The sequence below is a fragment of the Ovis aries genome, chromosome 14 (genome assembly GCF_016772045.2).
Source record: "Ovis aries strain OAR_USU_Benz2616 breed Rambouillet chromosome 14, ARS-UI_Ramb_v3.0, whole genome shotgun sequence".
Taxonomy (NCBI): Eukaryota; Metazoa; Chordata; class Mammalia; order Artiodactyla; family Bovidae; genus Ovis; species Ovis aries.
The window spans coordinates 59,382,329-59,396,847 of NC_056067.1; the positions used below are offsets into that span (position 1 = coordinate 59,382,329).

The 14,519-nt window shown below is 39.6% G+C and overlaps 1 protein-coding gene across 3 annotated transcripts in view; it reads left to right on the forward strand.

The window, feature by feature from the left end:
* The window catches only part of LOC132657138 (zinc finger protein 665-like), a 35,788-nt gene extending 22,040 nt beyond the window's left edge, over positions 1-13,748 (forward strand). For all 3 annotated transcript variants that reach the window (XM_027978025.3, XM_027978024.2, XM_027978026.2), the window contains one exon: positions 5,991-13,748. In XM_027978025.3, coding sequence (XP_027833826.2) covers positions 5,991-8,332 — 2,342 coding nt within the window. In that variant the 3' untranslated portion in view covers positions 8,333-13,748. The remainder of the gene's footprint in view (positions 1-5,990) is intronic.
* The last annotated feature ends 771 nt before the right edge of the window (positions 13,749-14,519 follow it).

A 14,519-nucleotide genomic window follows, 5' to 3' on the forward strand; every position in this document is an offset into this window, starting at 1 on the left:
ATCTGGAGCCCATCTGTCTCCTATGTAAAAATTACATTTTATTAGGGAAAAAGAAATTCAGTCTGACTTACAGGTGGCTGTTTACAAATGAAAAAAGTGATTTTTAATATAAGGAGAGAGGTTTATGGAAAGTGGGCCCCAAGAAAAGAGGTCCCAAAGGGTAGGTCTTTCTATGATCTGTAGCAGTGTGTCATTTGACTTCTGTCAGTGTTGTTGCTTGATTTTGGGGAGCATGTGATGAGGTGTTTCAAAGGGATCTGATTCCTCTTTGTCCCCCTTCTGTGCTGGATTCCATGGGATGTCCACTCTTTGGTCCATGTAGAGCAATGGTAACACTTCCAGAGCTGCAATCCCTGGAGCCAGCCTGGTTCTCTTCCTATTTGCTGCACTTGGGAGACCTCACTGGAAGAAGGAAAGAGAATGGCCAATCTTTGATTGCATTTGGTGTCTCAGATCCTACACAGAGCTGTCTTCAACCTGTCTTCCTGTTCAGAACCCTCAGCTATTCCTGTTGTTACTGGTTTTACCACAACCTTCAGGAATGTGTGTAACAAGAATGTGGTTTGGATCTTCTGTGATTGTAACTCAGGAAGCCTGTAAGGACAGTGGACTCTGAGATCTTCTCTTCGATCCCGTCTTGCATATATGAATCAGGCTCCAGGTTCCTTCCGTCCATGCTCATACTGTACAAAATGACCCATGCTCATCCACTGAACCACATTTTCAGACACGACTTCTATTGATATGTAGAGGGGTGGTACTTGGGAAACCATTTATAGGTGAGATGGCTGAGTAAGGCCGTTAGTTACCCAGAGCATTTCTTGCGTCTCACTTGACCTTATCTTTTTAAAGTCCTGAAATTTGTTGTAACCTTTTGTAATCTGTTCTGCCCAAGTGGGCCCTGGTGGTTAGGAACATGTATGAATCTGTAGGTCTGGGTTTCACTCCTGCTTTGCTCTTTACTTTCATGTGCCATGGAGTTATGCTCATGAACCCTGGGAATCTACTACCTTTATTTGAAAAATTGAGGTAATTCATGCTTTTAGGTGTCATAGAATTTTGACTGTTTTATTGAAAAGGTCAGAAGTTAACTTTTTTTTGTTTTCCTAAACCATGTGGTGCCGGGAGCCAGCACAGGAGATCCCAGTCATGTGGAGAGACCTGGTGGGCAAGGCAAGTCAGGTCTTGAGGGACAACCCCAAAACTAGAATCTGTCTGTCTTATTACTTCATGACTTTCACCAACTCCTCTGACATTAACAGGGGGCTATCAATGCCCACCTTTTCTAGAAAAAGTTAACTTAGAGCTCCAGTTAATAGTCTCCTGCATATAAAAGGAATGTCTCAGCTCAAACCCATCTGATGGCTCTCTAACTTGCCTGACAGGTTTACCTGGACTTTTACAACTTATGATTGTTTACAGCCTCCCAACCGCAAGAGGCATGGGAAGCTTAAAACATCTTAAAGATATAGAGCTTTTTAAAGAGCAAAAAATTATATTGGTGAAGGGCTTCATTGTTGAGTTAATGATTGCTGCCAGGCCTCCATATCCTTTATCTTTTAGGCACCTGGAAAGATATTAATCAATGTAATTGGGATGTAGAAAAAGGAATATAGTAGTTTTGATGTTAGCAGTAGACTTTTGAGTTAATGAATTTTCTCTGTGTTATAAATCATTGTACTCCTCTTTCTTTGTTATAAATCATTGTATCCTTGCTATATAAGAATGTAACTTTAGTGCTTTCTGAGAGTGGCACCAGACTTGGGAAAGAACAACACTTTTAGGGCAAATAAGTTTTCTGGTTGACCGACCCTTATCAGAAAAGGGCCATAAAATGCTAATAGGCCTCCTGGCCAGAAGATGAGGTAAATCACCTAAGACCTGTGTATACAGATAGGTATGCAGAGAGAAAGCCTGATCTCAATAAGGGTCAGGGCTGCTGACCCTGCATGACTTTGTATTTTCCATTATTCTCTATGTACAGCTTAAGGTATATAAGCCCCCTGGAAAAATAAAATTTTGGGTCTCACCTCATCATTGCTTGGCTCTCCCGTGTCAATTCTCGTTTTCTTTCTTTCTCTCTCTTACTCTCTTTTTCAGGCTGATCCCTTGGAGTGCAGGGGTGTGCTGTGTTCACTTCTCTGCCTGGGCTTCTAAGACCCACGCGAGAGGGAGCCCAAGGCGGGGCACCCTCCACTATTCAGGCGGGCGCATGTGGCCTACGTGAATGGTGTAAGTCCCTTGTCTTGGGACTTTATTGGCTTTCTGTGTAAACCAAGGAACATCAGCCTTTCTCTCCTCTATTTTCTTAACTGCAACATTCTTTCTTATCTCTCTCTATATCTCTAAAAAATCCTTATTTCCTTCTATATCTCTAAATAAATAAATCTCTCATCACCAATGCCGTCCATGCTTAGGATACCCTGGATCCAACCAGGGCTGGTCCCCGGTAATGTGGGAGGCGGGATCTTAGTTCTCCACTCAGGGATGGAATCTGTACCCCCTACAATGTAATCGTGTAATGGTATCCACTAGACCATCAGGAAATTTGCCTCAAAGGTTCAGTTCAGTTCAGTCGCTCAGTCGGGTCCCACTCTTTGTGACCCCATGAATCACAGCACGCCAGGCCTCCCTGTCCATCACCAACTCCCGGAGTTCACCCAGACTTGCGTCCATCGAGTCAGTGATGCCATCCAGCCATCTCATCCTCGGTCGTCCCCTTTTTTCCTGCCCCCAGTTCCTCTCAGTATGAAAGTCTTTTCCAGTGAGTCAACTCTTTGCATGAGGTGGCCAAAGTACTTGAGTTTCAGCTTTAGCATCCTTCCTTCCAAAGAAATCCCAGGGCTGACCTCCTTCAGAATGGACTGGTTGGATCTCCTTGCAGTCCAGGGGACTCTCAAGAGTCTTCTCCAACACCACAGTTCAAAAGCATCAATTCTTCAGCACTCAGCCTTCTTCACAGTCCAACTCTCACATCCATACATGACCACAGGAAAAACCATAGCCTTGACTAGACGGACCTTAGTCGGCCAAGTAATGTCTCTGCTTTTGAATATGCTATCTAAGTTGGTCATAACTTTTCTTCCAAGGAGTAAGTGTCTTTTAATGTCATGGCTGCAGTCACCATCTGCAGTGATTTTGGAGCCCCAAAATATAAAGTCTGACACTGTTTCCCCATCTATTTCCCATGAAGTGATGGGACCGGATGCCATGATCTTCATTTTCTGAATGTTGAGCTTTAAGCCAACTTTTTCATTCTTCTCTTTTACTTTCATCAAGAGGCTTTTTAGTTCCTCTTCACTTTCTGCCATAAGGGTGGTGTCATCTGCATATCTGAGGTTATTGATATTTTTCCCAGCAATCTTGATTCCAGCTTGTGTTTCTTCCAGTCTAGCGTTTCTCATGATGTACTCTGCATAGAAGTTAAATAAGCAGGCTGACAATATACAGCCTTAACGTACTCCTTTTCCTATTTGGAACCAGTCTGTTGGTTGTTCCATGTCCAGTTCTAACTGTTGCTTCCTGACCTGCATACAGGTTTCTCAAGAGGCAGGTCAGGTGGTCTGGTATTCCCATCTCTTTCAGAATTTTCCACAGTTTATTGTGATCCACACAGTCAAAGGCGTTGGCATAATCAATAAAGCAGAAATAGATGTTTTTCTGGAACTCTCTTGCTTTTTCCATGATCCAGTAGATGTTGGCAATTTGATCTCTGGTTCCTCTGTCTTTTCTAAAACCAGCTTGAACGTCCGGAAGTTCATGGTTCATGTATTGCTGAAGCCTGGCTTGGAGAATTTTGAGCATTACTTTACTAGCATGTGAGATGAGTGCAATTGTAAGGTAGTTTGAGCATTCTTTGGCATTGCCTTTCTTTGGGATTGGAATGAAAACTGACCTTTTCGAGTCCTGTGGCCACTGCTGAGTTTTCCAAATTTGTTGGCATATTGAGTGTACCACTTTCACAGCATCATCTTTCAGGATTTGAAATAGTTCTACTGGAATTCCATCACCTCCACTAGCTTTGTTCGTAGTGATGCTTTCTAAGGCCCACTTGACTTCACATTCCAGTGTCTGGCTCTAGATGAGTGGTCACACTATCGTGATTATCCGGGTCGTGAAGATCTTTTTTATACAGTTCTTCTGTGTATTCTTGCCAGCTCTTCTTAATATCTTCTGCTTCTGTTAGGTCCAGACCATTTCTGTCCTTTATCGAGCCCATCTTTGCAGGAAATGTTCCCTTGGTGTCTCTAATGTTCTTGAAGAGATCTCTAGTCTTTCCCATTCTGTTGTTTTCCTCTATTTCTTTGCATTGATCACTGAAGAAGGCTTTCTTATCTCTTCTTGCTATTCTTTGGAACCCTGCATTCAGATGCTTCTTTTCACAGCTATTTGTAAGGCTTCCCCAGACAGCCATTTTGGTTTTTTGCATTTCTTTTCCATGAGGATGGTCTTGATCCCTGTCTCCTGTACAGTGTCATGAACCTCATTCCATAGTTCATCAGGCACTCTATCTATCAGATCTAGACCCTTTAATCTATTTCTCACTTCCACTGTATAATCATAAGGGATTTGATTTAGGTCATACCTGAATGGTCTAGCAGTTTTCCCTGCTTTCTTCAATTTGAGTTTGAATTTGGTAATAAGGAGTTCATGATCTGAGCCACAGTCAGCTCCTGGTCTTGTTTTTGTTGACTGTATAGAGCTTCTCCATCTTTGGCTGCAAAGAATATAATCAGTCTGATTTTGGTGTTGACCATCTGGTGATGTCCATGTGTAGAGTCTTCTCTTGTGTTGTTGGAAGAGGGTGTTTGCTATGACCAGTGCATTTTCTTGGCAAAACGCTATTAGTCTTTGCTACTTTTGCTTAAAATGCATATTTACTTCATGTCATGGTTATTGTGACATGTCTCTGTCTGCATTACATCCTGTATATTGTTAGTTTATAGTTTGTTCTGAAGAGTTTGTCTCTGACTCTAGTTAGTAGGTTTTCAAATAAAATTCCTCTTCTATAGCGGATTCTTTACCTCTCAGCTGTAAGGAACGCCCCAAAGCTTGTTCCTTTACATGTGTCTTAGAGCCGATGAACTCAGTAAGTGAAGGATACTGTATAGATAAGCAATTGCTATACTGAGTGGCTGCTATTTAAGTAAAGATTTCATTTATTAATTCTTTGTCATTTAAAGATGACAGTCTTTATGTTTTACAAAATATAACTCACATGAACCACTTGTTATAAAATGCCTGTATGTCTGTTTACTTGTAGATTTATAAGAGGTATTTAGAAAAGTGTTCTATCTTTTTTGTAAAAATTATTTTAGGGAATTCTCTGACAGTCCAGTGGATAGGATTCAGCTCTTCACTGCAGTGATCCTGGGTTTAATCCATGGTTAGAGAAGTAAGATCTCATAAGCACTGATGGGGAGGGGGGCTGTTTTAACAAATTCTTTATTTTCACTATGCAGTATTTGTTGAACAGTTGTCAACTGCTGTTTATGTTTTAGAGTATTCGTTAGAATGCTCCCTTTGGATTATTTTGATCCTTTTTTGCTTAGTCACTCAGTCATGTTTGACACTTTGTGGTGTCATGGACTGCCAATCTCCCCATCCATGGAATTTTTGCTATTTTTTTATCCTCAATTATGAGACAGAAGTGTGTTTATTACCAAGTAGAATGAGCTTTGAGATCATGGTGGGAAAATATCTTCTTCGTTGAGAATTGACATGGGTTTGCATACAATGAATGTTTTCCTGATTGTGTCTTTCAAACTTGGGTACCCTAAAATTAATTTGAATTCTGTGTGATTGCTCTTTTCTTTTTTAAAGAGTTGTTTTCCAATAGTGTTCCTTATGTTTTTAAGTTCATCATTGGGGAGATTCATAATACTGTTCAGGATGGGTATGACTTTTGGTATAATATCATGTGTTCAACAGGAAAAAATTTTTTATGAATTGTAATTAATAGGATACCTATGGTTCTTTATATCTTGTAGATGTGTCTCGTATAGATATGACCATGAAATTACAAGCAAAAGGAAACAGTGGAAAAGGAGAAATTTTTCAAAGAGTGATATTTGGGAGAGCCGAAACTTCTGAAATTAAAGATTTTTTCCTCAGGCAGATACAGGAAAATGTAGATGGTTGGGAGAGTCTGTGGACAGATAATGAAAGAAGAGACAATGGAATATCTATATCTCATAACAAAAATCTCACTGATGGAAGAGATCATCCGAGTAGAAATGATGCAGGAGATAAGCCTGTTGAAAGGCTCGGATCAAGCTTTCATGATGAATTGCAGATGCTTCCGTCTGAAGGGACAATTTTTGAATGTAGTCAAGTTGTGACGAATATCAACAGTAGTGCCTCAGTTTTGCTAATTCAGAGAACTCATCGTGTCCGCAAAGGCAATTCTCATAAAAATGAGTGTGCTGTTATGCATCCCTCAGAACAGGCCCCAGACCCAGGAGGACACAAGAAAAAATCTTACAAAAGTAATGAGTGTGGCATAACCATTCTTCAGGACTCAGAACTCACTAGACATCAAAGAATCCATACAGGAAGATTACCATATAAAGCTGACGTATGTGGTAAGACATTTAACGATAATGTGAGCCTTGCAGTTCATCAGAGAAATCGTACTGGAGAGAAAGCGTATAAATGTGATGTATGTAGCCACAACTTTAAACAGAACACAGCCCTTCAAATACATCTGAGAGGTCATAATGGAGAGAGACCATATAAATGTGATGTATTTGGCCACTGCTTTAAGCACAATGCACAACTTCAAAATCATGGGAGAACTCATACTGGAGAGAAACCATATAAGTGTGATGTGTGTGCAAAGGCCTTTACTTGCCAAGAAGGCCAGGTACTTCATCCGATCCTTCATACTGGAGAGAAACCATATAAATGTGATATATGTGGCCATGGCTATACTCGAAAGTCACAACTTGGAATTCATCAGAGAGTTCATACTGGAGAGAAGCCATATAAATGTGATATATGTGGCCGTGGCTATACTCGAAAGTCATACCTTGGAATTCATCAGAGAGTTCATACTGGAGAAAAGCCATATAAGTGTGATCTCTGTGGACAGGCCTTTACTCGCAAAGACAGCTACACAGTTCATCAGATCCTTCATACTGGAGAGAAACCATATAAATGTGATGTTTGTGGTCGTGGCTATACTCAAAAATCACACCTTGGAATTCATCAGAGAGTTCATACTGGAGAGAAGCCATATAAGTGTGATCTCTGTGGACAGGCCTTTACTCGAAAAGAAAGCCACACAGTTCATCAGATCCTTCATACTGGAGAGAAACCATATAAATGTGATGTATGTGGCCGTGGCTATACTCGAAGCAGACAACTTGCAATGCATTGGAGACTTCATACTGGAGAGAAGCCATATAAATGTGATGTGTGCGGCCATGGCTATTCTCGAAAGTCACAACTTGTAATTCATCAGAGAATTCATACTGGAGACAGTCCTTATAAATGTGATATATGTGGCTGTGGCTTTACTGGAAAGACACAACTTAGAATTCATAGGAGGATTCATACTGAAGTGAAATCTTACAAATGTAACAGCTGTGGCAAACTTTTTTTTGCACTGTCATCCTTAAATAAACATCAGGCAGTGCAAACAGATGAGAAAGCATCCAAATGTAATTTGTGTGGCAAAATGTTCACTTCCAGGTGTTACCTCTCAATTCATCAGAGAAGTCATACTGGAGAGAAACCATATAAATGTGATATATGTGGCCGTGGCTATACTCGAAAGTCACAACTTGGAATTCATCAGAGAGTTCATACTGGAGAGAAGCCATATAAATGTGATCTCTGTGGACAAGCCTTTACTCGCAAAGACAGCTACACAGTTCATCAGATCCTTCATACTGGAGAGAAACCATATAAATGTGATGTGTGTGGTCGTGGCTATACTCAAAAATCACACCTTGGAATTCATCAGATCCTTCATACTGGAGAGAAACCATATAAATGTGATGTTTGTGGTCGTGGCTATACTCAAAAATCACACCTTGGAATTCATCAGAGAGTTCATACTGGAGAGAAGCCATATAAGTGTGATCTCTGTGGACAGGCCTTTACTCGCAAAGAAAGCCACACAGTTCATCAGATCCTTCATACTGGAGAGAAACCATATAAATGTGATGTATGTGGCCGTGGCTATACTCGAAGCAGACAACTTGCAGTGCATTGCAGACTTCATGCTGGAGAGAAACCATATGAATGTGATGTATGTGGCAAGGCCTTTAGTGTAAATGGAAGCCTTAGAACTCATCAGAAAATTCATACTGAAGAGAAACCATAAAAATGTGATGTATGTGGCAAGGCTTTAGGGTAAAAGGAAGCCTTACATCTCATCAGAAAATTCATACTGGATTGAAAGCATATCAATGTGATGTATGGGGCAAGGTCTTTAGTTTCAGATCAACCTTAACTCTCCATCAGGCAGTTCATACAGAAGAGAAAGCACAGAAATGTATCTATGGAGCAAAGTCTTCAATTCCAGCTGTTACTTTGCAGTTCATTGGAGAACTCATATTCGAGAGGTGTTTGTGGCAAGGCCTTTAGTCAAACTGCAAACCTTGCAGTTCATCGGAGAATTCATTCTGGAGAGAAAGCATATGAATGTGTTGTCTGTGGCAGGACCTTTAGTCATATTGGTAAGCTTGCAGTTTATCCAGAATTCATACTGGTGAGAAACCATATAAATGTGTTGCATGTAGCTGATCCTTTACTTGAAGTGCACAACATGGAGTTCATCAGAGAATTAATACGGAGAGAAAACATAAATGTGATCTCAATGTTGAGGCTTGTAATCTAAACACAAACCTTGCAGTTCATCAGAGAATTCATATTAGAGAGAAACCTTACAGTTGAAACAATGGTTACAAACTTTAGTGCTCAGTCAGCCTTAACGGAGAGAAAGCATAGAAATGGGATGTATGGGGCCAGTGTTTTACTTGAAATGACCGTCGTAGGAAGCATCAGATAATTCATAGTGGAAAAAACTATTAAAAATGGAACAATTGTGAGAAGCATTTTAGTGCAACTGTAATGAGTGTGATAAAGCCTTTAATCTGAGTTCAGGCCTTATAATTCACCAGAGAATTCATACTGTATAGAAAGCGTACAAATGAAATGAATGTAGCAAAGCTTCTAGTTCATGTTCAGCCTTAACTGACCATTTGGCAGTTCATACAGTAGAAAAGCCACATAAATGGAAATTATATGACAAAGCCTGCAGTCACAAGGATCATCTGAGAATCAGTACTACAGTAAAAACATACAAATGTAGTGACTGAAGTAAAGTATGGGAGGTTTTTGACCTTCCGAAAAGTCAAACTGGAGGAAACTGCACAAATGTGGTCAATGTGGCAAAGGCTTGATTCTGTATTCAGATCTAACTAATCCTCAGGTAATTAATTCTGAATTGAAATCTTACCCATGTAGTGCATGTGGTAAGTCTTTTGGACGGCATTCAGTTTTTTACAAAACACGAGAAAATGTCTACCGGCAAGATTCCATACATTCAGAGTACAGTCAGTCCCTCCAGTGGAGGAAATCATGTAAATATGTGCAGCCAGGATTTCAATAACAGGCTGATGATTCCCATCATCAGAGAATTCATAATGCAAAGAAATCTTATAAATATGAGTGTGACAAATCCTTCAGGTGGCATACAGGCCTAAAAAGACATCAGGTAACCCATACTAGAGAGGACTTCCAAAGATAATCAACGTGGCCAGGCTTTTTGTTTATACCTTAGGCTTCTTGAGAATATTCACACTAGATAAAAACTGTATCAATGTAATAAGTGTGTTGGGTTTTTAGGCAACAATCCAAATTCAGGCTTCAGTAAAGCAGTCATTTTGCAGAGAAAGCTTACATGTGACATGAGTATGTAAAACCTTTACTCGGGGTCACATCTCACCAACCATCAGATCATCCATACTACAGAGAAGCTTACTAGAGCAGAATATGTGGCAAGGCTTTTAGGTGCTCCCTGTATCTCTGTGTTCAGCAAATACTTTATACTTAGAAATGCAACTTTTATGGCAGTTGTCACAGTTACTGCTCCCTCTTTAGGTATCTAAGAACATATATCCTGTAGATAAACCACACAAATACAATATCTGTGGAAAGAATTTTACCCAAACATCAATACTGGGAAACATTCTGGAGCAATGCTTTACAAATGCAATGGAGGTGGAGAAAGTTTCAGCTTGAGTTGAAGTATTAGACAAGACTCCATAGTAGAGAGGAGTCTTGGAATTAGATGGAGAAGGCCTTTCTGCAGGTTTCAGAGTGCACTAGACTTCAGAATATATGTTTCAGAGAAACCACACAGAAGTAATGTGCACATTAAAGTGTTAATGCAAAGATCAAAATGATGGAAGCTGAGAGGGCAAGCTTACAGAAATAATGAGTTTTTTCATGAGATATTCACACCATGGGTGTGACTTATGCAGGCCAGGAACTACAGATACACAGAATTTGGAAATACGTTTTTCCTCAAGATTTCCCCCAAGATTCATATCAGGGAGAATCCTTAGAATTGTAATGACTTTCGTAAAATTTTGGGACAGTTCTTACAACAGATCACACAAGATGATTCATTTTCAGTTCAAAATCTCAAGTTTTCCAACAATTAACCTCCTGTGTTATGGCAGTATAATTATGTTAAGTATGTTGAAACTTCATGACCTGTGGAAATGATTGCTAATCTTCAGTGTATATTTAATTACTTGAGTTTTCTTGAGAAGGTGATGTTATTTTTTGTGACATTTCCACAAGGTTTGAAAACTTTTATAGCTTTCTTAGGGAGTTTCATGATGGCCTTTGCAAAGAAATCAGTAAGATGAAGGGGCAGACTTCATTAGGTGTGCTTCATTAATATCCATCTTTCGGGGTAAACAGGGACACTAAAATATCGAATTCAATGGTGTGTGAATTAGGATCAACGAGGGACAGGGAACCATGTCAAACCATGATATAACTCAGCATGCTCATTATGTTCAGGATGCCCTTCTGTACACAGGCCACCGTGGTTATAGGACTGAATGATGTACCATCTGCCTAGGCAAAGAGCAACCTGGACATTAAGGGACTTGGGCTTTTCATGGGAGGGGAATTGACAGGTTACTGAAGACTGATCACGTGGGAGAAATTATAGCAGGGAAATGCTGGTCATCTCCCTTAACTAGCGGTTGCCGTTGCATATAAATGATTAATGGAAACTTCTTGGAAATTGAAGAAAATGGGATCAAAAGAACCAGAAAAGTAGGCGTGTGTATCTGTTTCATCACTGGTTGCTGCCATTTATGTTGTACTTCTGTTTTCCTCAGAATATATCCTAAGTCTTGTGATCTAATAAAATTTATATCATCTTTCCCATAATCCTGAATGGATCATGTTTCTTCCAACAACACAGTCTGTCGCCACCTCAACTTCATAACAGAAACTAGGAATGTACCAAAGGCTCTCCAGGTAGAAAGAATGTAGAAGAATTTCTTTTCATGATGACATCAAACAATAGACAGTTTTGGAATTATATATTAATGATTTGCACTTCAGTTATTACACCACATTCTGTCCATAACGGGACAGTTATATTTCCAATGTCCGCTTGTGCCAAAATGAAGCTAATAGCATATGCCTAATTTACATGAAGTGAAAATAAGAATAGTAAATGTGCAAAAATTAGGAAATAAAAAGCTTCAGAAATAAGGTTAAAAGTGATAGCTCCTTTTGAGCTGGGAGCATTCGGAAGTAAATTATATTTTGTATTCATTTGTTTTTGGTCGTATAGCTGTAGCTTACAGGATATCTCCAAAGCATGTAGGAATTTCCCAGACCAGGGATCTGTCCCATGTTTCTTATTTGGCAGGTGGATTCCTTACCACTGAGCACCAGGGAAAACCCAGAAATACTTGAGAATCCACACTGTATGATGGGAATTTTTGTTTGTTTGTTTGATAAACTAGAAATTTCATATATTCAGTTCCCAACATGTTGGATCTTGTTACGTTGCAGTCACCAAAAGAACAAGGTGGAACCAAACCCTAAATTTGGTTTGGATTTTGAGACGAATCACGCCATATGTTGAACTCTTATGAGAATGTTAACTGCTGAAGCTTTCTAGTTGAAGCATGGTAGCCTTCCAAGCTGTTCGGTTCAGTTCAGCTGCTCAGTCGTGTCCGACTCTTTGCGACCTCATGGACTGAAGCATGCCAGGCTTCCATGTCTAGTTTTGAAAATTGCCTCTCTTTAGGTATCTGAGAATATATATTCTGGAATTAAATCACACAAATACAGTATTTGTGAAAAGGATTTTACTCAAATGTCTAAGTTGGGGAACATAACTGGAGCAGTGCTTTACAAATGCAACGGGAGTGGAAAAAGTTTCACCTTGGATTGAGGTATTAGGTAAGACTCCATAGTGAAGAGTCTTGGAAGTGGATGGGCAAGGGCTTTCTCTAGGGTTCTGAGTGCACTAGACTTCAGGATATATGTCTTTCAGAGAAACCACACAAATTTTGCACACTGAAGCTTTAACCCATTGATCAAAACTGAAACGTGAGGATTTATATGGAGAGCAAGCTTGCGCAGGTAACGAATATTGTGTAGTTTTTTACATCAAATATTCACCTTGGACATAATGAAGTGATTTATGCAGGTCAGAAACTACAGATATACTGAATTTGGAAACACATTGAAGAAAACCATATTTCCTCAAGATTCCCCCCAAAATTCATATCGGGGAGAATCCGTATAGCAGTAATGAATTTGGTAAAATTTTGGACTTTCTTACAACAGGTCATAGAATTCATTTTAAGAATAAGTCTTAAGTTTTCCAACAATTAACCTATTAAGGCAGTATAGTTATGTCAAGTGTGTAGAAACTTAATAACGTGTGGAAATGACCCATTATCTTCAGTGTGTATTTAATTGCTTGAGTTTTCTTGAGAAGGTGACATTATTTTTCATGACATTTCCGCAAGGTTTGAAAACTTACAGCTTTCTTTGAGACTTTCATGATGGTCTCTGCAAAGAAATGAGTAAGATGAAGGGGCAGACTTCCTTAGCTGTGGTTCATTCATATCCATCTTTTGTGGGTAAACAGGGCCACTAAAATATCAAATTCAATGGTGTGTGAATTACAATCAGTGAGGGACAGAATCATATAAAAAGTTAAGACATCATTCTTATTGGCAGGAAATGGCAACCCATTCCAGTACTCTTGCCTTGAAAATCCCATGGATGGAGGAGCTTGGTGCAGGCTACTATCCATGGGGTCGCAAAGAGGTACGACTGAGCAACTTCATTTTCCATAGATAGGCCACCGTGGGTTTTAGGACTGAATGTTGTACCATCTGACCATGAAAAGGGCAGGCTAGATATTACGGGACTTGGGCTTTTCTTGGGAGGAGAGTTGACAGGTTACTGGGGACTGACTATTTGGGAGAAGTTATACCAGGGAAATGCTGGGCATTTTCTCCCTTAACTGGGAATTGCTGTTGTATATAAATGATTAATGGAAACTTATTCTTTGATATTGAAGAGAGCAGTTTTGTTGAAGAAAATTTAGTCAAAAGAACCAGAAAAGTATGTGTGTGTATCTGCTTCAAATTAATTGCTGTCATTTATGTTGTGCCTCTGTTTTATTCAGAATGTATCATAAGTCTTGTGCTGTAATAAAGTTTGTATCATTTGTTCCATAACTCTGAATGGATCATGTTTCTTCCAGCTACACAGCTTTATGCCACCTCAGTTCTTCATAACAGAAACTAGCAATGTGCCAAAGGCTCTCCAGGTTGAAAGAAGGTAGAAGAATTTCTTTTAATGATGAAATCCAAGAATAGGCAATTTTGGGATTATATACTAATAATTTGCACTTGAGTTATTCTCTCCACACTGTCCATAGTGGAGCAATTATATTTCCTGATGCCTTTTTTTGTACCCGAATGAGACTAATAGCATGTGCCTAATTTACATGAAGTGAAAATAGGAATAATAAATGGGCAAAAATTAGGAAATAAACTTTGGAAATCAAGTATTTTTATTATTATTATTGGCCCAGTAGTTACGGCTCACGGGGTCAGTAACTCCACATCATGTGGGAATTTCCCCAGCCAGGGATGTGTCCCATGTCTTCTGCATTGGCAGGTGGATTCCTTACCACTGAGCCACCAGGGGAGCTGTGGAAGTAATTTAGAACCCACAGTATATGATGGGAATTTTTTTTGTTTGATAGAGTAGAAATTTCTTATATTCAGTTGACAACATATTGGTTCTTGTTACTTTGCAGTCACCCACTGGAACAGGATGGAACCAAACTCAAAGTTTGCTTTCACTATTCAGACAGATGTAGCCATATGCTAAAATGTTATGAGAATGTTAACTGCTGAAGCTTTCTAGTGGGAGCAGGGTAGACTTCGCAGCTGTTGGGGGATAAAGCTTGACTAACAAGGAATGGTGACATTCTTGGAGTG